Source organism: Pholis gunnellus, assembly GCF_910591455.1.
Source record: "Pholis gunnellus genome assembly, chromosome: 21".
Lineage (NCBI taxonomy): Eukaryota > Metazoa > Chordata > Actinopteri > Perciformes > Pholidae > Pholis > Pholis gunnellus.
In genome coordinates, this window is record NC_136548.1 from 17,779,366 (window position 1) to 17,803,975 (window position 24,610).

The 24,610-nt window shown below is 47.3% G+C and overlaps 2 protein-coding genes across 4 annotated transcripts in view; one reads left to right on the forward strand and one right to left on the reverse strand.

Annotated features, from left to right (window-relative positions):
* The window catches only part of srcap (Snf2-related CREBBP activator protein), a 31,409-nt gene extending 17,927 nt beyond the window's left edge, over positions 1-13,482 (forward strand). For both annotated transcript variants that reach the window (XM_079182462.1, XM_079182463.1), the window contains 17 exons: positions 53-239; positions 335-504; positions 777-928; positions 1,022-1,231; positions 1,390-1,551; positions 1,829-1,963; positions 2,654-2,983; positions 3,781-3,962; positions 4,082-4,395; positions 4,507-4,709; positions 5,233-5,402; positions 5,496-5,692; positions 5,952-6,066; positions 6,581-6,706; positions 6,793-6,969; positions 7,126-7,209; positions 7,357-13,482. In XM_079182462.1, coding sequence (XP_079038588.1) covers positions 53-239; positions 335-504; positions 777-928; positions 1,022-1,231; positions 1,390-1,551; positions 1,829-1,963; positions 2,654-2,983; positions 3,781-3,962; positions 4,082-4,395; positions 4,507-4,709; positions 5,233-5,402; positions 5,496-5,692; positions 5,952-6,066; positions 6,581-6,706; positions 6,793-6,969; positions 7,126-7,209; positions 7,357-12,102 — 7,660 coding nt within the window. In that variant the 3' untranslated portion in view covers positions 12,103-13,482. The remainder of the gene's footprint in view (positions 1-52; positions 240-334; positions 505-776; positions 929-1,021; positions 1,232-1,389; positions 1,552-1,828; positions 1,964-2,653; positions 2,984-3,780; positions 3,963-4,081; positions 4,396-4,506; positions 4,710-5,232; positions 5,403-5,495; positions 5,693-5,951; positions 6,067-6,580; positions 6,707-6,792; positions 6,970-7,125; positions 7,210-7,356) is intronic.
* A 180-nt stretch (positions 13,483-13,662) lies between these two features.
* Positions 13,663-18,498, reverse strand: stx4 (syntaxin 4). 2 transcript variants are annotated; one of them, XM_079182483.1, is made up of 10 exons: positions 18,325-18,498; positions 17,883-17,987; positions 17,333-17,432; positions 17,166-17,240; positions 17,011-17,081; positions 16,823-16,931; positions 16,388-16,461; positions 15,799-15,936; positions 15,602-15,712; positions 13,663-14,881 (listed from the first exon to the last, which is right to left on the reverse strand). In XM_079182483.1, exons 1-10 carry the CDS (start codon positions 18,352-18,354, stop codon positions 14,801-14,803), a joined length of 894 nt encoding a protein of 297 aa, XP_079038609.1. In that variant the 5' UTR covers positions 18,355-18,498; the 3' UTR covers positions 13,663-14,800. The 2 variants fall into 2 exon arrangements, with proteins under 2 accessions (XP_079038609.1, XP_079038608.1); XM_079182482.1 differs by lacking the exon at positions 13,663-14,881 and having other exon boundaries at positions 14,906-15,712.
* Positions 18,499-24,610: the final 6,112 nt, after the last annotated feature.

Below are 24,610 nucleotides of genomic sequence, written 5' to 3' on the forward strand. Positions count from 1 at the left end.
GTTTCTCATATTGTTTGTATTAATAGTTTTGTCTCTGCGTTCTGATTCAAAGGACCCGGGAAACGCTGGCCAGCGGTCACTTCATGTCTGTGATCAACATCCTGATGCAGCTCCGCAAAGTGTGCAACCACCCGAACCTGTTCGACCCCCGCCCCATCCAGTCCCCCTTCATCACCAAGCCCATCGTGTTCCACACAGCCTCCCTGGTGCAGGACGCCCTGGAGGTCTCTCCTCTGATGGTGAGCAGCGAAGGAAAAAGACACTCGTCGTGTGCACGAGCGATACTGATGACGCGATGTTATAATATAATACTTTTATGTTTTTGCGTCCTCAGCGCTGCGATCTTTCCATGTTTGACCTCGTTGGTCTGGAGAGCCGTGTGTCTCGGTACGAGGCAGACGTCTTCCTGCCGCGCCACAAGGTCAGCCGCCAGCTGATCCAGGAGGTCCTGGAGTCCCCTGACCCCCCGCCGAGACCCAGACCAGTCCGCATGAAGGTCAACAGGTACGCAGCACAACTAATGTAAAGACTTCTTAAAAACACACCGTTGTGAAGGCAAACCTTTTTTTAGAAAAACATCCTCTGCAAAGTAAAGTATCAAAACATAATTTCGTTGGCGATACTGAACAATGTTCTTCTGCATTTTCAGATGCAAACCTCCATTTAAGATTTAAAGAGCTGTATCAGCACTTTGGATTAAATCTCAAGCAGGAGTCATTATAAGTGTAGGATGTGTGTTAAGACTCAAATGTATGAACACACGGTCTGTGTTTTAGGATGTTCCAACCGCCTCCTAAGAGTGATAGTCGACCGGTCCTCCTGATGAACAAACCCACCTGCTCAGTACCTCCAGCAGCACAGACCCCCAAACCTCCTCCAGTCACCGAGGTCTCCTCGGCTCCTCAACCTGCTCCTGTCGTCCAGCAAGGCAAGTGAAGAGGGACAAATAAGCTCGAACATGATTTCAATGGCACGATGTATTTCTATCTTTTATTTCCCTCCTTTTTTTTCCTTTTTTTAGTGGTGTGTACAGTGGCAACCACCGCCCCTCCTCGCCTGCATCCTACCGCTCAACTTGCAGTGCGCTCCGGCGCTCCAAAGCCCGTGCTGACCGTGCGGCATCCCGCTGCCTCCTGCGCCGCCGGCATCTCGGCTCACCCGAGCCCAAACCCCGGCAGCGTGCTGCCCCAGAGGGTTCTGCTCAGTCCGGATATGCAAGCGAGGTTGCCTTGTGAGTACTTTTGTGTCTTTAGAGAAGCACACACCGTTTTTACACACTCAACTGAACTGTGTGCTCAATGTCTCAAAGACTCTCATATCCGTGACTTGTAGTAAACTGAATGTACTATTGTTTCTGATCCACGTCTTCTTTCTGTTTTGCTTCCTAAGCTGGCGAGGTAGTGAGCATAGCCCAGCTGGCCTCTCTGGCGGGTCGACCTGTGTCGTGTCAGGGCAGTAAACCCGTCACCTTCCAGCTTCAGGGCAACAAGCTGACTCTGTCTGGAGCACACATCCACCAAGTCCCAGCAGCTTCTCCACGCCCAGTTCAAGGTTGGTGTGAGACGGCTTTGTGTGTTTTCACAGGGTGTGTGAATAAACTACGGTAGAGAGTTGTTTGGTCTGTTAACAGGGTTTGCACAAGGTGCTTAAATCACTTGAATTTTGATGGTAAACAATCTGTAATATCTTGAAAATAGTCCCTTTTTTTATAACAAAGTGCTTAATGAAGGAATCATTTTAGCTCATTGGGTATAAATGTGCTATAATGTGGATACTGGAGGCTCTGAGGAGAAAAATAACCCGTCTGTCTTTCTCTCTCTCGCTGCAGGTAATGTGATGCACCTGGTGTCCAGCGGGGTGCAGCACCACCTCATCAGCCAGCCTGCTCAGGTGGCCGTCACGAGCAACACCACCTCTACTGCTCCACCTGCCAATCGACTGCCTCACAATGCCTCAGCGCAAGGTTTTTAACCCGTCTTTCTCCAGCTCCTGTTCATGTTCTGCCTCTTAGCAGACACAATTATCAAGCAAAGTTGTTTTGTTATCTTAAAAGTTACTGCGAGGAACTTTAACTGGTTGTGAACCAGTCTGTGTGTAGTCCTGATCCTCTATCAGACCTCCATCAGTAAACGGACCATCAGAGAGAGGATGGTCTGTTTCTATAGAGTTATTCTTGATGCTCGTCACAGGAGCCACCGGGTCGGATTCTGGTGAAACCAGATGAACTCACGCAGGTTCACCAGAACCTCCTTCAGCTCAGACTCCAGCAGAGACCGGTCCACCGCGGACAGACCCAGATCCGGAGCTCCCAGCAGCAGCAGCGCTTCTCCTCTGGGAGCCAACGCCGACACCACGCTGCTGGAGACCCAGGACGTATTGCTGGACCCGCTGGAGGGAAGGGAGGCAACGGGAGAACCAGAACCAGGACTGAGAGGGGGGCAGACTGTCAGACCTGCTGCAGTAACATGAGAGGTTTTCTAAAGAGAGTCTGGTGCTCAGAAACACTTCTGCTTTTGTCCAAAGTCAACACAAAAGTTCCTTGTAGTAACTTTAATCATTCACTTGTGCTTAATTGAAAGTAATTTAAATCCTGTCTACAGCTCGATATCCTTCGAGAAGCCTGGTTTCTCACATGTGTTTGGTGTTTCCTCAGTGACCCCCTCCATGGTGAGCTGCCCCGGTGTCGTGAAGATCGTTGTGCGTCAGACAGCAGGCAAGGACGGCGGGCCCGTGCCCACGCTGGCAGTGGCCCCTTCCCCCCGTGTTGCTCCTCTGACATCCCCTTCCCTGCACCCGCACGCCAACACAACCCCTGTCAGAAACACCGCTCCACTGCAGATCGCCCAGCGCACCCCCGGTCCCGCCACCGCCCACTACACCATAGCTCCTCCCGGAAACCCTAGCTCGACCCCCAACCAGCCCCACCCCCCTCGCCCCGTCCTCAAAGTAGTGCAGCCTCCTCCATCGAGCTCAGAGCAGCCAGGTGAGAGAACGAGCTTCGGGGCTTTTATTCTCCCTCGGCCGTGTTTCACAATGCCGTGTGCATGCATGACGAGCAGAACCGGGTCACAGCGATATACTAATCTTTAATGCGGCCACTCCAGTTTTGTATTTTTAATCTGCTTAGAGTGCCAGATGTGTCGGGATGAAACATGCAGGAAGGTTTAGGCAGTCACAGGACAGTGTCTGGAAGCCAGTTTAGTATATTTATATTTTCAGACTGCTTTAAGACTAATAGAAACACTTGTTTTTTACATAAAAGGTAACCTCACATCTACTTGTTCCATCAGTGGACTAACTGTAACTAGACGTTACGGTTTGCTTCTTCCAGGAAGCTCATTTCTGATATGTTGTGTAAACAAGGAACCTAGTTTCCATAATTTGGGATATGACGTTAGAGAAAGTATAATTCTCCTGGAGAATAAAGATGTTCGTGTTTACATGTAACCAGTAAAAAGTAAATAACAGCTGATCTGACAGATTATTACACAAAGGATGAATTTACAATAACTCCATCAGCGTCCTGCTAAAAGTAACACGGTGTAGCCTCTAGAAGACATTTCACTTTTTTGTTTGTTTCTAGATTCAATAACTTTATTGTCATCATGCAAGACCTACAAAATTGCAATCAGCCTCAAATTGTATTCATTGTATTTAAAACTTCACACATATTTAAGAAAAAATGTCAATTATATTCAAAGAGTAATTCAAAAAAGTATTCAAATTTTATATCCACAGTTATTTTAAAACGCTCTGCTTTCTCTTCTGTCCTCCCCTCAGCTCCAGTGGCCTCCTCGTCCTCTTCGTCGTCTGCGTCCAAGTCTTCAGCGGCGCCACGTGACGGCGGCGGTAGCAGCAGCCAAACACCAGTAACAACAAAGTCGAGGCCCAGTGCAGGCGTTAAAGCCTTCCCTCCACGCAGGAGAGTTCCTCGGCCTCCTCCTCGCTCTCCTTTCCACGTGGTAAGCAAGTTGTGATGCAGAACACCACACATGCATAAAAGAAATACAACCGGTGACGTTTTTAAGCGTCTTGTGTTCCAGCTCTTTACCTCGCTGACGTTTTCCCTCTCACTCAACAGAAGTGGCTCGCAGACAGCCACAAGCAGCAGCGCGACAGCCGACTGGACTTCATCATCCGGGTCAACGAGAACCACTGCGCGGCGAAGCCCATGTACGGCCGCGAGGTTTTGAACTTCCTGACCTTCCTGCCCGGCCCCCGGCCCTCGCCGGCCGCCCTGCGCCCTCAGAGGGAGTGGAGTCGCTCGGGCCACAGCAGCGCTCTTTACTCGCAGTGGGAAAACCAATCCGACTTCTGGTTTCAGAGTCGCGCCGTGAGAGAGGCCATCCACAGCATTGACGACAGGCTGCAGCTGCTCAACACCATCGTAGACAAGTAGATACCTGATCCACGACACTTCTTTTATGGCTAGGATTGTTTTGGGGTTCAGAGCTTTAACTAAGAGGAAAGATTTGTGACTTGACTGTTCATTGTGCCCATCTTCAGGTTTACATTTGCGATTCCCCCAGTGGAGGCTCCTCAGATCTCCATGCACTGCTGCCATCCTCCTCCCTCTCTGAGCCACAAGCAGGCCGTCTTCTCCTCCCAGCTGTCGACTCAAGTCACTCCGCGGTCTCGCAGTCTCCATCGAATCCAGTGTTACATGAGGACCCAGTTCCCGGACCTGAGGCTCATCCAGTATGATTGTGGTAAGCATGATACAGCATGATACAAAGAGCAGAGAAACTCCAAATACAGAGTATTAAAGCTCGCTGCTGAGTTTGTTTGGACTAATCTAAGTTTTCTCTACTGTGTTTATGACTTAAAAACGTAATAACTTATGAAAATTATCCTGGCAAAACCATGTTCACAATTAACTGTTTAACCGTGCGATCAGTTAAAATGTTAAAAGGAGAATAGCACCGGTCCACCTTAAAGTTCAGCCCACCTTAAGCTGTATTTGTTTTTAATCAAGTTATTTATTTTACAAACTATTTAACATTTTTTTGTTCAGGGAGGTGAAGTTTTTCTTTGTCGGGTCATTTTCAAAGTGTTTGTTGTTGTAATACTAACTTTGGCCACAAGAGGCTGAAGTGCACCACGACCTCGTCTTATAGGACGAAGAACATTCGTGTTTTCTTCCAGTGAAGGTTTAATTTCTCCATTCACTCTAAAAACTCTATTGGTGACTGTTTGTTTTCCTAAATATTATTTTATTTTTTCCGCGTGCAGGTAAGCTGCAGACTCTCCACACTCTGCTGAGGAAGCTGAAGACGGGAGGCCACAGAGTGCTGATCTTCACTCAGATGACGCGAATGCTGGACGTGCTGGAGCAGTTCCTCAACTACCACGGACACATCTACCTCCGTCTGGACGGCAGCACCCGTGTGGAGATGAGACAGGTGAGTGTGACGGGGCTGTCAACACGACCACGGGGGGTGGAAATAGATGCTTTATGCTTAATCTCTCTGTGCATCTTCCTTCTTCTCCTTCAGTCCCTCATGGAGCGCTTCAACGCAGATCGGCGTATTTTCTGCTTCATTTTGTCGACTCGCAGCGGCGGCGTCGGGGTGAACCTGACCGGGGCCGACACGGTGGTGTTCTACGACAGCGACTGGAACCCCACCATGGACGCTCAGGCGCAGGACCGCTGCCACCGGATCGGCCAGACCAGAGACGTCCACATCTACAGGTGACGGATTAGAAGTGCATTGATTTAGGAGCGACGCGTTTTAGTGACGCCGTTCACGTGTGAACAGGAACGAGTAGGAAAAAGGTGGAACCTCTTAAAATTCTTGTCCGGTGGGGACTTACACAGGAGGACACAATAAGACTGTAGATAGATGATGTATGAAGGAGAAAAACAAGCAATATGTCAGTAAGAAGAGGAAAGTTTGATTATTCAAGATTTCAACAACATATTAATGTTTTTTTTAAACGTTCCTCTTCAGGCTGATCAGCGAGCGAACAGTGGAGGAGAACATCTTGAAGAAAGCCAATCAGAAGAGGATGCTGGGAGATATGGCTATCGAAGGAGGGAACTTCACCACGGCCTTCTTCAAAGAGGTAGGAATTTACATTTTGATGTTTATTTTACCAACGTTAGCCTTTGTTTTAACACAATACCCCACTTTATTAAAATACATTTATGTAAATTATATAGTTTCATATATACCACATCTCACTGTTTCTACTACCGGCTGCACTTCATACATAAGTGCGGAGCTTAAAGTGAAATTGAAGTTATTTCGCTTTTCTGTCTCATCAGCTGTTCACCACCTGATGATGAATCATTGCTTTATGCAAACACAAACATGCACAGGCTGCGCCCTCGTCCCCTCTAATTAAACATGTTCAGATCTATGTTTTTAGTAATGCCACTTGAGCGGTTTGAAGTATGCCGACGTCGCAACATTTTCTAATTAATCCATTGAATAAATGACGGCATTAGCACAACTGCTCTTGTTGGGTATGTTAACGTCGGGGCATCGAGCCGTTCAAGTACCTCCTCATTGTTCTTCAAGCACAGAGAACCATTTTCCTGAGCTGAATGCGTCTTTTTTTTCACTTTGTTCCTCAGCAAACCATCCGAGATCTGTTTGATATGAACGAAGGGGAGAAGAGGGAGGTGGCGGTGGAGCTGTCGGTGCCCCAAGTGGAGGAGGAGGAGGCCGTCAACAAACAGAGCACCACCATTCTGGAGCAGGTCAGACGCATCACATTGACTTATATAAACAAAGGAGGCAACCTGTGTGTATAAATAAGCTGATCATCTTGAACCGACTCTCACAGGCTCTGTGTCGAGCCGAGGACGAGGAGGACATCGTCGCCGCCTCTCAGGCCAAAGCGGAGCAGGTGGCAGAACTGGCGGAGTTCAACGAGAACATCCCGCTGGATGACGGAGGAGAACAAGAGGAGGTGGAGGAGCTCTCAAAGGCCGAGCAGGAAATCGCTGCTCTGGTGGAGCAGGTTAGTAATCTCAATCTGTTGAATTGATATTTTAAAATCAAGGACAGAACATTGCTCTTGAATGGCTGGATTATACATCTTTTGATATGAACAATAAATATGACTTCTGGTGCATATCTGCATTATATCTTTGGTTTATGCTCTGCCTGTCTCTAGCTCACTCCCATTGAACGCTACGCCATGAACTTCCTGGAGGCCTCGCTAGAAGACGTATGCAAAGAGGAGCTGAAGCAGGCGGAGGTAACGACACATCTTCACCTTTTTGCTTAGTTTGAAATGACAGAACTGTGTCTCAACAGCTCAGCTTTCTAGAAGTTTGATTCGATAAATTCAACTTGATTACCATGACCACAACTGTAACTCCGCTCTGCTGGTGTGTGTGTTTAGGAGCAAGTGGAGGCTGCTAGGAAGGGCCTTGATCAGGCCAAGGAAGAGGGCCTAAAGCTCCACGCTTCATCCGACGAGGACGACGATGACCTTTTGTCAACGCCTGCTTCTGTGGAGCCTGCTCAGCCAGCCCGCCGTGGCCGTAAACCCAAGGACAAGGACAAGGACAAGATTGTCACCTCTACGAGGACCAGTGGTCGTCTGCGTGGGGCCTCGCCCGAACCCGAACCCGAGCCTGAGCCCGAGCCCACCAGAGAAGTGCCTGAAAGACTCCGCTGTGGTCTGAGAGGACGAGGGGCTGCCAAAGACACTACTACTGTGTCTCCCACCCCGTCCCACACAGACCATCACAAAACCTCATCATCAACCAAGCTTCAAGATTCCTCCAAACTTTCTCCTGCCAGAGATCACCAGACCATCAAAACCAGGACTCCGCCAAACCGCTCCCATCCCAGTCCAGTGCCTTCCCCTCCTACCACCTCTCCCCCCGGAGGGAAACCACAGTGTGTCGGGGAGACTGACGGCAAGACCTCCAAAGCCTGCAGAGAGGACAAAGAGGGGGAGAACGAGAAGAGGGCGTCTGAGTCACCGCAAGAATCCAGCTGCCCGGTGGAACATCAGGCAAAAGATGACGACGTCAAAGACCACAGCGCCATGTCTCCCCCGTCCACCAGCTCCCGATCGCCTCGCAAGCGCCAGTCAGCCGACGGTGAGGTCCTGCGGGGCCTGGTTGAAGACTCTCCGTCGGCCAAAGTCCTGCGGAAGCTCCCGGGGCGGCTGGTCACTGTGGTCGAGGAGAAGGAGCCGAGACGGAGGAGGCGGCGAGGAAGCGGCACTGGAGGTGGAGCTTCTTCAGAGGAGGCAACCGTGGAGGAGAACGCTGCCGGATTCGTCGTCGACGAAACAAACAAAGACAACACGTCGCCAAGCCCCGACAGCAAAAGCAAAGGGGCCCTTACCAAATCTCCTCAGGACCAGGACTCTACTCCTAGTCCGGTTGTGCACCCGCCGCCTGTCAGAAGTTATCCTCCGTATTCTCCACCCCATCATTCTCCGGACATGCCCGTGCTGAGAAATCTTCCTGTGCGGCGCAGGTTGGAAACCGAATCTCGCATGGCTGCGCAGCTGTTGGAGCAACAGCAGCTTCTGGGCCGAGGAAGGGGATGGAACCAGTCCAGAAAGACCGACGCACCGCCAGGCAAAGACGCCACTTCAACATCCACAGCGTCCAATTCTCTTGTGACACCTTTGAAAAGAAAGAGGGGCCGGCCCCCGAAGACCCCCCCGAGGTTACCTGAGCCTGACAACACAGTGGCCCGTTCCCCACTGCCTACCTCGCCAAGTGAGGAAGGGAACCCCCCTCTCTCCCCGAAACGCAAGAGGGGTCGTCCTCGCAAAGACTCCACAACCACGCCGGAGACTGTCAGTGAAGGACAGAACTCTAAAAATGAGAACACCCCTACTGGTGTATCTGATAAATCAAAAACTGAAGCTAGCACAGAGCCAACACCTCCGTCGCCAAACAAGTCGGAGACTCCGATAGCTGCTGTTGTCACTACAAGTCAGGCCTCCCAGTCTACCAAAGCTGAGGAAACAGACACTAAGACTGAGGTTTCAGCCCCGGCTCCAAATCCAGCTCAATCCCCCACAACGACAGATAAAGCTTCCACACCAGTCGCAGCTTCAGTGCAAACACCCGCTGCACCTGAACCCCTTTCTGTTGTTGCCTCCGCATCAGCCTCGGCCCAATGCGTAAGTTCTGCTCCGGCTACAGCTCGGTGCAGTGCAGACCCAGCATCAACCCAGGTGTCCTGTCCTGTTTCTACGTCTGCTATTATCCCAGCCACTGCTACCGCAACTACCGCAGCTCCTTTGCCACCTGCCAGCACTGTCACATCAGCGCCTACCGGTGTACAACCGACACTTGTGGTTTCCTCATCTTCTAAAGCGCCAGTAGAACCAAAACCTTCAGTTTCTACAACTGTGAAAGCAACAGGACCACACAGTACCGCCACGGTGTCCACGACATCGACCGTGTCATCTTCTGCCGTGGCCGTCAACGCAGTTCCAGCGTCGGTCCCCGACGCGACGATTACTTCTAACGTGATGTCAAAAGCAGTCAGCGTTGCACCAGCAGTCACCACTACAGTGAAATCAGTCACAACTAAAACTACTGCTGTGAAGGATTTTCCGCAAGCCTCCGCTCTGTCATCGACGACATCTACCCCCCCAGCTATTGTTACCTCTGCTCCGGCTGCCACCCAGAAGGTTTCCGCTGCAGCTTCAGCGACCTCAACGTCTTCCCCCACTACGGCAACAACCGTGACCACGAAGGTAAAAACGGTCCAAGCTCGTCCAACTAGCTCGAGCACAGTTCCCACCGCAAGCCCGACCATGTCTGCTTCTACGTCGTCATCAGTAACGACGGTCTCAGTATCTGCTGCAAGTACAGTTGCATCTTCTCCAAACCAAGCAAGGACTAATGTGACAACGACCAAACCAGTCGCAACCCCACCACCGCCAACAGCGGCTCAAGTGGCCACACAGGGACGGGTATCTGCTGTTCCTGTGGTCGGCGCGTCGTCAGCAAAACCTAGTGCTGTACCAACCCCGACCTGTAGTCCTTCCCCAACTACGTCTACCACAGCCAAGCCTAAGACGGTTACAGCATCTCCCCCGACAGAGAAAGTCCAAGAGACGATCCCTGTAGCAGCAGCAGCCCCTTCCAAAGAACACACGTCAACTACCCCGCCCACAACCGCAGAAAAGACTGTCAAGATCCCACCTCCCGTAACGGCTTCTACACCAGCTCCATTACCGACCGTCACCACAACTACATCATCCCCAGAAAAGTCCATTGCAGTCGCTACCACAACCGTCACAACCACCCGAGCATCCGCTACCACAGCCGCCCCTGAGGCAGCAGTAGCAGCTGCCACAGCTGCCCCAACCAAAGCCGTTCCTCCGGTTTGCGCCACACAAACGTCTGCAGTAATTCCCCTGCAAGTGCAAAGCTCTGCGTCCAGTGATGTGTCCGCACCAGCCCAGACAGAGGCCCTGCCCCAGATACCCACATCGGCTTCCTCTAGTGTTTCATCTGAGAAACAGACTTTAGAGCAAACGCAGAAAGTGTCTGCATCTAAAGGTGACCCGGACACGGGGACAGAAATGGAAGTAGAAGCTGTGGAGGATGGCGCAAGGACCAGCAAGGAGGAGGAGGAGGAGGAGGATGACAAAAAGGAGGACTCGTGTAAGTCTCAGCCTAAAAGAAGAAGGGTGGTGAGTTCCTCGGAGACCAAAGACTTGGAGTCAGGAAGGGAGGGAGCGCCGCCTGCAGCTGCCCCTCAGAAAGAAGAACCCAAGCAAGAGGAGGTGGAGAAAACTGCTGAAGATCAGAAGACTCCGATCCAGAAAAGGCCTCTCAGTCGCCAGAGTAGCCAGGAGTCCGCTCGCTCCTCTTCGTCATCGTCCGGGTGCTCCACATCGACGCTCACTCGTCAAGCTCACCACAAGAGGACTTACGAGAATCGACTCCCTGCCAAGAAGAGGCGAATTGACGTCACCTCGGAAACTGGGAAGGAGGAGGAGAAGAACGAAGAGGGCGGGGAGAAGGGAGAGGAAGGCTGCGAGAAGGAGCTCACCGCCGCTACCTCTCGGGGAAGGCGCTCCAGGTCTTCCTCCTCCACCTCCTCGGACTCTGACAACAGCAAGAGCAGGAAGGAGCACCGGTTGACTCGCTCAGCAAAGCGCGGGCTACAAGATCACGAGAAGGAAAAGGGCAACGGCCGGCAAGGAAAGAAATCTGCACACGGCAACAGAAATGCGTCAAACAACGCCAACGCATCCACGGGTGGAGAGTCGGGCAGTGATACGTCTTCTGTTAGGGTCACCAGGAAGTCTGCAGGATCTCAGCCTTCACAAGACAGTAAAGCTCAGACAAACAGCGTTCCCTCGCTGCCTCCTGAGCCCGAAGTTCTGGGGAAGAGGTGCTCTGCTCTCAATGCGGCAGCCAAGCTCCTAGCAATGAAAGGCAGGGTGGACACCCCCGGCCACACCCCTCGGAGAGACCCTGGTGCTAAGGCCTCCTCCTCTGACAAGAACCAAAAGCCGAAAAGCAAACGTGTACCAGCCTCCCCTCAGACGAACTCTGTAAATCTTACCAATAATAAAAGCAGTGGCAGCAAACCCTCAACGCCCAACCAGACGAGCCGCTCTGCCTCCCGCTCCACCAGACAGTGCCCCGGTTCTCTGGTTCCGCCCATGGATTTGGAGTACAAGAGGTCTAGAGCAGAGGATAAGGAGAGGGGGAGCAGGAAGTCGTCGAGGGGAAAGGAGGGCGAGGCCGAGACGCAGTCCTCGTCCCGGGGCCACAGCGCCTGCAGCAGCATGAGCAGCGAAGGCGAAGGCGGCGGACGCAGCAGCAGAAGCCGAAGCAGCCGGAGCAGCCGCAGCAGCAGCAACAGCAGCCAACGCACCCACAGCATCAGCTCTCAAAACACGGAGCACAGGGAGTCCCGGGCCGCCTCCTCCGGCAGCGAGAGGGGTCGCAGCAGAGACAAGCAGGGCCAGCACAGGGAGAGTCGGAGGCACAGGAGGTCCCAGAAGCTCTCGCAAGACGCGACGACGACGCCGGGCGACGACGCCAGAGTGCTGCGTAGCGTCGCCGCGCTCGCAGCGGTGCAGGCCAGGTCACCGGCCGCCAGCACCCGCTCCTCTTCTGGTCAACATCGACACAACAAGACATGATCAAGAGTGCCAAAAGGGGTTTAAAAAAATAAATAAAAATGGAAGCGGGGAAGTGCTGTTGCAGAGCACACGTTACGAGAGCATGTCACGACCTCCCCAGGTTGCTGCTTTGTGTGCACTCTTAATGAATGCAAGGAGGACTGAGTGCTGCACAAGCCAGGGACCTCCCTGCCTCTTGGGCCCTCTCCCTTATCGGAGCTGGTCCTCTCACCAGCTCAGCCATTGTCACGCTGGGGGAAGGCTCGGGGGATGTCGGGTTAAAAAAAAAATAAATACAAAAAAAAAAAATGTGGCGCCACCGTTCGTGTGTCCGCAAAACAGACCGAGAGATGGTACAGCGGATAAATTCACCGCTGGGACTTTAGGGGGACAAAGGTGCAAAGGAAAGTTAGTTCACATTATGTACTGTAATCATTAAAGACTGGAACACTCAGATCTTCTGTGTTAAGATGGGATTATACAGGCGCCCTCTATTAGGGTCATAAACGAAACGTCATCTGTGTGACATTAAAAAGTTATGAGTGACCAGTTGTATTGTAAGTTGGAGGTTTTAGAGAGTTTGGTTTTGAAAAAATTTCGTCAGCTGTCCTGACTGTTTCTTTGTAGTCAGTTGATAAGTTATGCATATTTTATTATTTCTTCCAGGGTATTAGGAGGAGACCAGATCTGTCAATGTGATCTTTGCTGCACTATGCTGGAGCTAGTCTTTGCTTCCCCCCCCCCCCCAGTTTTCTTTTCGTTGTTTTGTCCGTTTCTGTTCATTGGATTCATTTTTAAATCCAGCCTTGCATTTCTCATTTGCACATCTGATGTTGTGGCCCTCGGCTTTTGAGTACATTGTGGTGTAGTTCTAGGGTTTTTACATCAACTTCAGTCCATTAATTGGTTCCTGGTACCTCACGATGTATCGCTACGGTTTGAAAATGTATCAATTGAAGTTGCAAATTGTCTCGGAACATCTTCTGCTGCCGATCACAGACCTGGAGCGGCAAAACGAGTAATTTCCCCCCAAATCTTCCCAAAGGCAGTTCTAGTCGCGGTCCACTTTGTCATGTATTTATATCAAAAAGGGCAAGTTGTTGAAATGAAGAGTGCCTCTTTGGCCAAATGGGTTTGAACCTCAGATTGCCTTGTGAAGCACCTGAAGCTCGGGTGTTGAGCTTCTCTCGTTATTAAAAAAAGAAAAGAAAAAAAAAAGCCAAACAAACGACAAAACCCAGAAAAGCACCCGGTGCACCAGTGCTACCAGATTAATGGTTTACGTTTCACTCGTTTCTTTATTTTGTCACCATCACTTCATGTAAAAAAAACAAACTATGTGAATAAAATGACTGGTACAGTTCCAGATGACTGTAAATTGTCGATTTACTTTTGGATATTTGGGGGGGGGGGGGGGGGGGGGGTAGTTTATGGTGATGGTCTTATTTTTTATTTGTCTCTCTCCATTTGTTGCATTCCTTTGATCCCTTGTAATTCCACATTGTTTTACTTGAACAATTAAGACAATTACAGTTGAATAAAAAGACCAAAAATTAGTTTCCATTTTTCATTGTGTTGATGTTTAATCGTGGTGAAAAAAAAACAAATACTGTGAAGGTGTGACGTCAAACATCTGTGTAACAGTTAATGATACAAGACAGAGTAATGAAACACGCCGGTAGTTTATTTTAGAAACGAGTCGCGTCTTACTTCCTGATTCCAAAGGACACGTTGATGACGTTTAACAAACCGTTGAGGTTTATTTTTCTTTACACATCTGTCACATGGTGTCAATGTGTTCACAGGTAAATGTAAACAAGTTACACAACGTGACAAACTGGTGAAGAACAACAAAAGTTAAATGTGTCGGACTAAACACTGCTGCATGAATTCAAACAAAATATAAACTAATTAAAAAGTCTCTCCGTTCCCTTCTTGACAATGTTAGTGCACAACGTCTCATTCTCACCTGGACGTTAAGGAGAAGGCACATAATAAAGATTTCATAACGTGTGGCTGCAGCAGCTCACAAGTGTTTTAAATCATAAATACACATAAAATCGGGCCTTTTACTGCAGTGACGAGACATAAAACGAGAGTGGGGCTGAACTATTTCACCAAAAAAAAAAGTTATTTACATTTTGTTCCATGTAGGCAGTTTGAAACATCTTTAAAGAATGTCTTGATCACCAGCAAATATACGGTTATGTACAATTATATTAGTCTATAAAAGAAACGCCTACTCTACTGAAACCGTTACTCGCGCCTCTACTTCCTCCGGAGACGACAACGTAACAAGAATCAACGCACCGCTTCCTGAGTGCAGTACGATCAGTTCAATACTGCGGTGTGCTTTGCTCAAGGCCACTTGGTTCCTCTTTTATTTTATTCTGTAAGAAGGAGCACTGACGTAACAGCTCACAAATTGTCTTTGTTTTGTAGACCGGGCGGGGAGGGGGTTTCCATAAACCAGCAGCACTGCCTCTTGGGTGGAATTGTAGGTGAGATTGAAGTCACTTGGGAGTAAAAAGCACATTTCTTCTTTTAAAAAAAAACCAAAAAGGGGCCGTTGGGACGACAGGAGGGTTAGAGGAAGACGAGTGTGACAAGCAGAGGGATGACAGCCGAATACATTCACCCGTACATCCTGTGGGAGGAAGTTATTTACATGAAAGAGGATGTTCTTCGTCTCCCAGCCGACGGCGCACGCTGCCTGCCGTTAGGTGCCGAAGGCGGTGGCCACTGAGATGATGATGATGAGGAGGAGGATGGCCACGCAGATCGCTATCCACATCTTTTTCTGCATCGGAAGAGAGACGAAACAAAAGACGAATTAACCAACGAGAAAGAATTATGAAATAATACGTCGGGGCGGGATTTGACCCTTCAGACCTCTTGAAAGCCTCAGTAGCTAAATGTCAGAGGGTCTCTCAATGAATAAGACAATTATTTGTCTTTTAAAAGCTTCGTAATGACCAGAAGTTGTCGTCATTCAACCTGAAAAACATGTATTTACAAATATGAATGTTGAGTGTGTGAGAGGATTTCCTGTCAGCAGCCAGAAAGAGAAGCGACTCGTCTTCTCTTCTGTTTGTGGACAGATGTGATCCAGTGGTTTTCGTGAGAACCTGGAGTGAAGCAGGACCAGTTTAAAGAAATACTTCACCCACAAAACCACCATTAGTGTATCAGCTACTCGCTCGTGTGTTCTTCACTGCCTCCACAGTGAATAAAGAATAAAGAAAGAAAGTAAACGTTTAAAAACATCAAAACATCCGTTTACTAACTCGAGCAGAATAATCTAAGTCTTATTAATCCAGTCGTAAACTCAAAACCTCATTTAAAACACTTCTGCATAAACAATCTCACGCTTGCAGGCGTCCTACTCCGGTCACAGTTTTTTGTGAGTAACTGATACACTGGTGGTCACTTTGTGGGTGGAGTGTTCCTTTAAGGGGCCGGTCGGCCCGCTACAGATGTTCCACTCCGTCAAAGAGTCCGTGGTGTCCGTAGATTGTACCTTGCATGCTTTCTTCTGATACGTGACGGCTTTCTCCGTGTTGTCCTTGGCTTTCTCCACGTAGTTGGACGACTCCTTGATGTTGGTTTCGACCCGGTTCAGCATCTCGCCCTGCAGGAGGCAGAAACACATCAGAATCAGACGCTCCACGTAACCGAAGACTTCAGACAAGACTTCACCCGCCGGAGCTGCTTCACCTGAGCCTCCACCTCCATGGCCAGGTACTGGAACATGTCGTGCAGGTCTTTGATGCTCCGCTCCAGCTTCAGGATCTCGTCGCGCCGGGTCTCGATCTCATTCAGAGCCTGCTTTGCGGCGTGAGCGTCGATCAGGATCTGAAGACCACAGTGTGAGGGTTAACGCTGGATTTTCATCAGTAGAGACAACAAGAGTCTGCAGGTTTCATCTGTGACCAGCGGTGGAAGAAAGTACTCGAATCCTAAGAAAGTACTACATTACAAGTTAAACTCCTTCCACCACTGTGTGACAGAGCACATCAAAGCCAGCGGGAGGCTTCACGCTACAGACGTCACTAGAGGCAGCGGGACTAATGAAGGATTCTCTTATCTTAGAGGCTGATGTGGTTTTATTTATGTTCTTACCAGCTCTGCTGTCCATGAGGAGCGATTAGAGAGACAACAGAGCAGAGACACTTTCTCAGTCGTGTTCACAACTACGACTAGTTGGTGGTTGATGGGGGGGAAAAACCTGCAACTGTCAGCGTGCTTTTCTTCAGCAGGTAACGGTTGCGTTGTGGTTTTCCTCTCTCATCTCACACCTACTCACATTCTGGGTGAAAACATCCGTCTGGTTGCTCTCGATCATCTGATCCAGCTCCTCGTCCGTCACGTCGTTCCCGGCTGAAAGTGAGAAGAGCGTTAGATCACAACACTTTACTTTCTCCTACTTACCATTCATGAGCAGTATGTAAACATTTAATTACTTGTTTATAACACATAATGCAGCTGTATAGACAGATAATGAATATATTAGTCAAAATAAACGCTGTAATAATATAAAATATGTCTTCAAAGGAGAAGTTGTAACATTAACTACATTTATTAGATCTCTGTAGAGCTCATAAATGTAACACTTGGTTTAAAAGAGAAGTGACAAGAGTCATGAGACTCGGCGGAAGAGGAAGTGATCGACGCGGCCGTGAAGAAGACCTCAGACCACAAACCTGGAAGCAGAAATCACAGCTGCGTCCGCTGTACTCACTGATCTTCAGCTGCCTCTGTATTCTCTCCATGTTGCGGTCTCTGTACTGGGACTGGATGGTGCTGCAGTGACCCATCAGCTCCACGAACTCCTTGGACAGGACGCCGTGCTGCAGAGAAGGAAACATTTACGTCACGTTTGCCGCGGAATAAAAAGCCGTCATGCAGCGGAGGTCTGTGATGTCCAACCTGGGTCCGTTGCATCCGAGTGTTTATGGGTACATATTTTCCATCGTCGTCTGCCTTCTTCGGTTCAATGCCTGCAGAAAGATAACTGATGAGTAAAGAGTCACGTACACAAAACATGACTGAACAGAGTCTACGTGTCCTCCATCAGTACTCACTCTTGAGTTTCCTCTGGATCTGACACGCCAACGTTTTGATCTCCTCTCGAAGAGTCTGGAGCTCCTTCTTCATACCTGACCCCAACAGGAGAACAGCACTTAAAACCTGTTCAATCGTTTGTTGCTTTTATGATCAGTACTCCGGCGGCCTTGTTGATCATACTTACTCTCCTCCGGCAGCGCCACCCCGAGCACCGTCTTCTGTTTGTTCTCCAGCTTCGACACCATCGCTTTGAGACTCTGCAGACCCTCGTGGATTTCTCGCACCTACGATTCCGTAAACAAGTTGTACGTTTTGAAGTTCATAAGCAGAAACATTTTAAAGTTGATTATTTATGTAGTTGATAAATAGAAAATGTATTTCACAAGACGTCTTGTTGATCAATCGTCCAAACATTCTCTGGTTAGTTTCTGAAATGGGAGCAAAACGCTGCTTGTCTCTGATTTATATCATTTTATTGATTATCTTTGAGTAGAAGATGCTGGTGGGACCAAACAAGCAGAGTTTTGAGAGTTATTTCTCCAACATTGAATCCAAACTCACACAAATTAAATGTTTTTAGGTTTACTTTGTAACATCAGTTCAGGGACTACAGATCTAAAATAGCCTCTTGGCTAACTCTGCATTTACAGCAATGCTTTTATTAATGTGCACTGTCCCTTATCAAATAAAAGCTGCATGTTGATGAACATCATTATTAGTACAAACTGTTTTACCTTCTTAAAGAAAGCATCGTTCTCCTTCTCCTCTTTGGCTAAAGACGTTCCAGGTTTGATCACGAGAGGTTTTCCCTCCTCATCATCATCTGAAGCCTCTGCAATCTGCAAATGAATACAAACATATATAAAGAAAATAAAGATCTGTTTATATTTAGAACACAAACAGACAATCTCGGCCTGGCATCTCCTGTAAGGACACAGGGCTGAACCGGAAGTTGAGAGTAGAACGTCTCTAAAGTTAACATTTAGAGCCGTAAAACCTTCCACGTTGTTATTTTTCAATCACATTTACTGGTGTACTTGCTTAGTCAAAGTTGTCATAGTTGAACACTTAAGTTAGCAGCCGCTACTCGACTAGCTCACTGTAAATATATTGAACAGGCTAAGTTAGCATGCTAGCGCGCTAATGCTAACCCTAGCCGTTTTCTTTGAAACTCACGTTTCCTAATTCTTTAGTTCGGTCCCGCATTTTCTTTTCCAGGAGAGAAGCAGCCGGAGTCTACGTCGAAATGTGGGGAGTTGTTCCCGAGCAGAGAAACTAACAACAACAACCTGTACACTTTGATCTACTGTCATTCAACAAGTAAACTCCAAGTACAACAGTTTCTTCTTCTGCTGCTCCACAAAACATTGAACAAAGACTCGTTGGCGCCCTCTGTGGCAGCGGAGTGTAATTACACACGGCAGATGTGTAATAGATGGATGGATGGATGGATAGATGGATAGATAGATAGATAGATAGATAGATAGATAGATAGATAGATAGATAGATAGATAGATAGATAGATAGCTGTGAAAATAGTTAAATTGTTGTATTTATTAATTTATGTTTCTTAAATTTTCTGAGCCTAAAATATTTAAAATCACTAAGTCGAAAAACATATTGGTGTCTGTGTTAGAAAGTCATGTATAAATGTATACATATACAGTATGTATGTGCGTATGTGTCGAAAGGTTTTGTATATTTTATATTTATTTTTGACAACTTTTAAGAAAACTAACTGTTTATAGATAAAATAACAAGACGGGAAAATCTGTTTTTGTCTTGTGAATAAAACACCTGACAAATGATGTACTTTATAAGTAGGTTTACCTTTTTATACCTAATAAACTGGCAACGGAGTGTATTGAAGCTGCACGTTGTCAGCGTTGTCTTCATCACTGCTCCTGCAGATCAAACAGAAGTGAAGCTACGCAGACGTTTCCTATTTGACTCTAACAGCCACAAGATGATGCTGTTCACCTGCACAAACTGAATAGTCTCACCAAACATCACATCCAGTGAATCTGGAGTTAACGCTTCATATCTGGGACACAGCTGTACGCTTAAAATCTGTCTTCAAGACTTGAACTTTGAGGAATAAAGCTTTTATGGATAATTAACAATGTCCCCATGAACATTGAGGTATACTGACATTTCCTTTTTGTGGGCTATAAATAGGCCTATTATATTACTATATATGGGCCAACATGTCTGGCATTTGGAGTACAGGCCTTCAGATAATTAACCTGCAAAATACTAAATAGTCTAGATGTTTAAAGCTTTTGAGATTAATCGAGTCAGAGATAGCAAAACGCATTATTTTAACCTTAAATGTGCTCAATTTCTTCATTAAATCAATAACTATTATCAATTCAAAACAATGTAGCTTTAAGAAACAATGGTTAGTATTATGGGCTTCAGAGGATCTGTTCTGAGGCACCAATTAAGTTTTTCTTTAATGTCTTTTGTGCAAAGCTTGCAGGGTTATTAAGACCCTGATGACCTTAAGCTGTTCTCTGGTTATTAAAGAATCAATTGCTCTAATCTTTAATGTTGATCATCGTCCACTTGTGACCCCTCGTCAGGGAACAGCCTCAGTGTGAACGCCAGCTGTTCAATTAAAGCTTTCTTTTTCAGATAGTTTGAATGATTTTTAGACTTCTTAAGGGATAAAAGAATATATTTTTCATTTAATTTTTATCCATTTAATCATCCTGCAGATTCATGTTGGGGCCACTTTGGGGGCCCCGACCCTCAATTGGAAATCATTGTCCTATGCCACCCTTATTAACGTTTAACTGTAATTAAATTGCGTGGTTATTTTTTGCTGCTACAGCATACTGCAGACGATTAGAAAAATAGACAAAAATAAATACATAAAAACATTAAAAAGTAAGTAAATAATGAAAAGACATGTGGAATAATTAAGGCATACATTCTAATTGTATACTACTTAAGAGGGAATGCATGCTGTTACAGTTGTTGAGTCCTCTTTGTTTGTACAACATTTAATAGATTTTATGTAAAGTGCTAGTAAAAACGTGTGTATCGAAGATATCTATACTAAACTACATTTCCCACAGTGCACCGGTTGGGGACGTCGTGTCGCCAGCGAGCTGTCAGTGTAGGGGGGGGTGAGGGGGGGAAGAGAGGAGGAATCGGTCCAGCATCTCTGGAGCAGCAGAGCGACGCGGAGGACGGAGACGCTCATCAGCTAAAATGAGGAGATTTCTACCTCAAACACTGGATGTTTAAAAAACGTGGATGTTTAAAGACTGACCCTCCTCGCCTGCCGTAGATCAGATCTGACTTTATTCCTATCAATGAGATACGCGGAGTGGCTCTACCGCCCGGTGGTAACGCAGAAAAACACAAGATGAAGAAGCAGTTCAACCGAATGAGACAGCTCGCCAACCAGACTGTGGGCAGGTAAGAGCTGAATTTACCAAAACGCGTTTATATCGCACGATGTCGTGCGTTGTAATCGTCTGTGACTCACAACAGCCACGGTAGGAATGTTTCGGCGGTGTTCGGCTGCAAGCTTTACAGTCACTCACTCGATGGAGCTTTTTTTTTCTTGCAGCTCAGCTGGTTTGATTTGCACAAAGCATTAACTGTCAGTGGAGGTCACAGTTGCAGTGTTGAGCGTTGTGTGTATGTGTGTGTGTGTGTGTGTGTGTGCGTGTGTGCGCGTGTGCGTGCGCGAGTGTGTGTGAGATTGCTTGAGCCCAGCATGGGAGGAGCGTATATCTGCACACAGATGAGGAGGGAGCGGACATGGTACCCAAAGAGCGGGGCTGCTGCTGCACCCTGCAGCGGGGAGTCAGGGCACAGATCACCCAGGGCCACAGTAACATGTGTTTATTTTATTCGTTTAATCAGGGGAAGTGTGTCATCATTGATGGACACAGATGTTTGATTTAAAAGCAGTGGTTAGAGGGGATACAATATGGATGTAGGATGCAAACATGGCACCTCATTCATGGAGCATGGACATGAAATGATTAATTGGTCCAATCCACCTTCAGATGAAATGAAAGTATGATAGGTGGATTATGAATCTGTCTTAATGGAAGCATGGGAATAGTAATAACACAAGGACCGAGGATTGAGCCTTGGGGAACTCCAATGTATAATGATAATATGAGTAAAACCTGATTGCTTATATATGTTAATGCATCGCCTTAATACAGATGCATTTTAGTGTCTTTCTCTGACTTCCTGCATGCATGTCAACACAATGATATATTGGAACAGCTCTTGGTTCTATTCAGTGCCTCACTTTACCGTTCAAACGCGGTGACACGTCACGGTTGATGCATGTAGAAGTGATTAATCCTCGTAAATCCCGAGTGCACGAAGCTGCAATCAGATATTATGCAAATGGAAGAATGCTTTAGATTGATGTGCTTAGGTTTATGTGATTTATTTCTTATCAGTGTGTCTGTTCCCCTGAGTTTGTTAATCTCTCAGCCCGAGGCTCAGCAAATAATAGTCAAAACGTACATGACCCATTTAGGCTCCCATAGTCTTAAAAAACGAGCTCTAAATGCCTCTTTTATTATATCAGGAAGTGACTTGTGTTGTTGCGTCTTTTTTTAGAGCCTGCAGGCCGATTTGTTTGTGAGGAATCACAGTCGAAGGTGCAGCCGCAGCTGAGTTCCCAGTCGATTGTTCAGTCTTTTGCCTCTCCTTCTGTTTGTCAACTCCACCCTCAGATGTCACATTGTCAACACTGCGCCTTTTATCAATTCAGATCAACTGTTGTTTAAGTGTTGCACAACCCGTAAAACAGCATCAAGAGGACCTGTCATATGTCGGAAGACCGGTTGATTTGCAGCCGGAATAACTCGCTCCGGGTTCATTGCAGAGCACACGTCGCTGAGGTGATGTAATGCACCACGAGCTGGTCTGTTTGGCTTCGGCGGTAGCCGACGACGCTGGCACACCGAACGGGTTTAGTGTCGAGCCATCTTGTACCATAACGCTCAGACTGCGAGGCGGAGGCGCTGATACAAATCAATGAGAAAAGGTATCACTGCGAGCTAATGCCCGGCAGAGTGGACTTGGCAGAGGTATATCAGAAATCCCCGGGAGGACATTTAGCCATTAATAAAAAAAAAAATTGTAAAAGAAATTACTGGAATTGTGCCTCACTGGAGCTGGAAGGGACACAAGCTGTAATGCACTTAAACAGATAAAACCAACCAATTATTTGAAAGTATATAAACATAAAATCATGTGTGTGTGTGTGCTTGTTTAATTCCCCTCATCTGAGCCGGAGCCCAGTGAGGCGGAACATCCCAGTAATGAGTTCTAACCGGTATCATAAGAAGCAGAACAGCAGGACAATTAGTCATATTTAGAACGTGGAGACTTTAACCGCTGGCCGCGCAGGTGATGTGTGATACTCACTCCATGGCATTGGCAGCCTGCATCACCTGGTCCATGTTACAGGTTCCTTATGTCCCACACATTTAAGAACAATAAACAAAGGACTAGTTAGTTGCCAGGTGTGATATCTATTTAGCCCTTTGAAGGATAAACAGTAATCAGTGTGCTTATTTTGACGTGTTTTATAGAGCTGTGGTAGCGACTCCTCTGGTTGTATAGAAGTCTATGAGAAAATGACTCTACTTCTCTCTTGATTTATTACCTCAGTAAACATTGTAAACATGAGTTTATGGTCTCAATCTCTAGTTTCAAGAGTCAAACAGACCATAAAGCAGGGGATGCTTTAGGGGCGGGGCTACACAGTGATTGACAGGTCTCTACCAGAGACTTATACGGCGTCTCTACGTCACTCCTCCTCAGTCCAGATAATGGTAACTTCCTGTTCATTGGCTGCCAAAAAAACAATATGAAGACGGCCGTAATCCAAGATGGCGACGGACAAATCCCCGAACTCAAGGCTTCAAAACGGCATTCCACGTATACAGTCTATACGGTGTCTCTCTGTCACTCATCCTCAGTCCAGATATGGTAACTTCCATTTATCTTTTGCAAAAAAAAGCCAACATGGCGACGGTCGTATTCCAAGATGGCGACAGCAAAAACGCGGAACTCGAGGGTTCATAACATCAGTCCACAAACCAACGAGTGACGTCACGATGAGTAAGTCCACTCTTTGTATACAGTCCGTGGTCTCGACCGCTCATAAATTGTGTTGGTACGAGACGATACAGATAACAAAGGGAGGTCAAAGAGGCAAAGAGTGTCAATAATATCAAGTTAGGTTGCATTCAAACCATAGTCCTGATACCTGAATCAGAAAAGGCTCTGGGTCGGTTATCGGCGAGTGTCTGAATTGATCTGATTATTGGTATTCTGTAAATCCCCAAATATGTTGTTCAGTCAGAGGTGTATCTAACTCAACTGTTTTGTTTCTACTCCATGAAGTGTATTTAAAACTCGCTGACCTCCTTTCTCGTCTTCATCTGGGGCCGGGGATTTGCTTTTGCAGCAAAGGGAATGAAATGGAAAGTTTTGCGGGAACATTTAAACGCTTTATCGGTTCTCTCTGCCTCTCTTTAGCATCGGAGCGACCTTTAGAGCTTGCAAAAAAATGTCCATCTGTCTTCTTTTATAGTTTTCACTCTCTGCAGGAAAAATCAAACAAACAGGCAACATGAGCATCGTGAAACCAATGAAGCGCCTCCCTCCAGGACCACGCTGCTGCTGCTGCTGCTGCTGCATCGCTCCAGTTAAGGATTCAGGTCAAGAGAGGTTCAGACGCAGCGAGATTCATCTCTGGAACAGTCCGCCTGCACCAATAATCCCGCGTAATGCTGCGTAAACTGTGCGACTGAATGAAAATGTGTAACTGTGTGTGAGCACAGCGAGGTTATGGCAGTAGGGGGGGGGGGGGGCAGGCCTAATCCTCTTTTGGCTCCGTCACTTCTACTGCAGAGTATTTTTAACTCATCTTCTCATTCACATTTGTGTGTGTGTGTGTTGGAGATAAACGAAAAGAGGCTTGTAATTCGACTTCACGGTTTGTGGACAGAAGAGTCTCTTTAATAAAAAAAAACGTGTTTCATCCTGGAAAGCGGGAAATAGATGTTTGTCCCGGTTTGTCAATGTGAGATACAAAAAAACTGAAAGCATGAAAGAAATCTATTAAAGGAGAGGTTTGAAAAATGGGTTTCTAATCTCCATCGACGGGCTGGCAAATTGTTTCTTTTTGTCACCGTGCAGCGTTCAGGCTGCAGGCGACAACAACGCGCTGTTTGCATTTTGCTCCAATTTAGTCCTGAAACCGTTATCAACTGTCAAGTCTGTGAGCGTCGGTGATTGAAGAGAGAGCATTGGCAGAACAACAGGCATGCCCCTTAATGGCTTCATTCTTTTGTTTGGGGGTTATTCATTTCATGCATTATTGTCTCCTACCTGTCGTCTATTCTGTGCTGCAGGAAGACATCCTGACTCTGATTGATGCATGAACCTGAGGCCAAGGACTTTT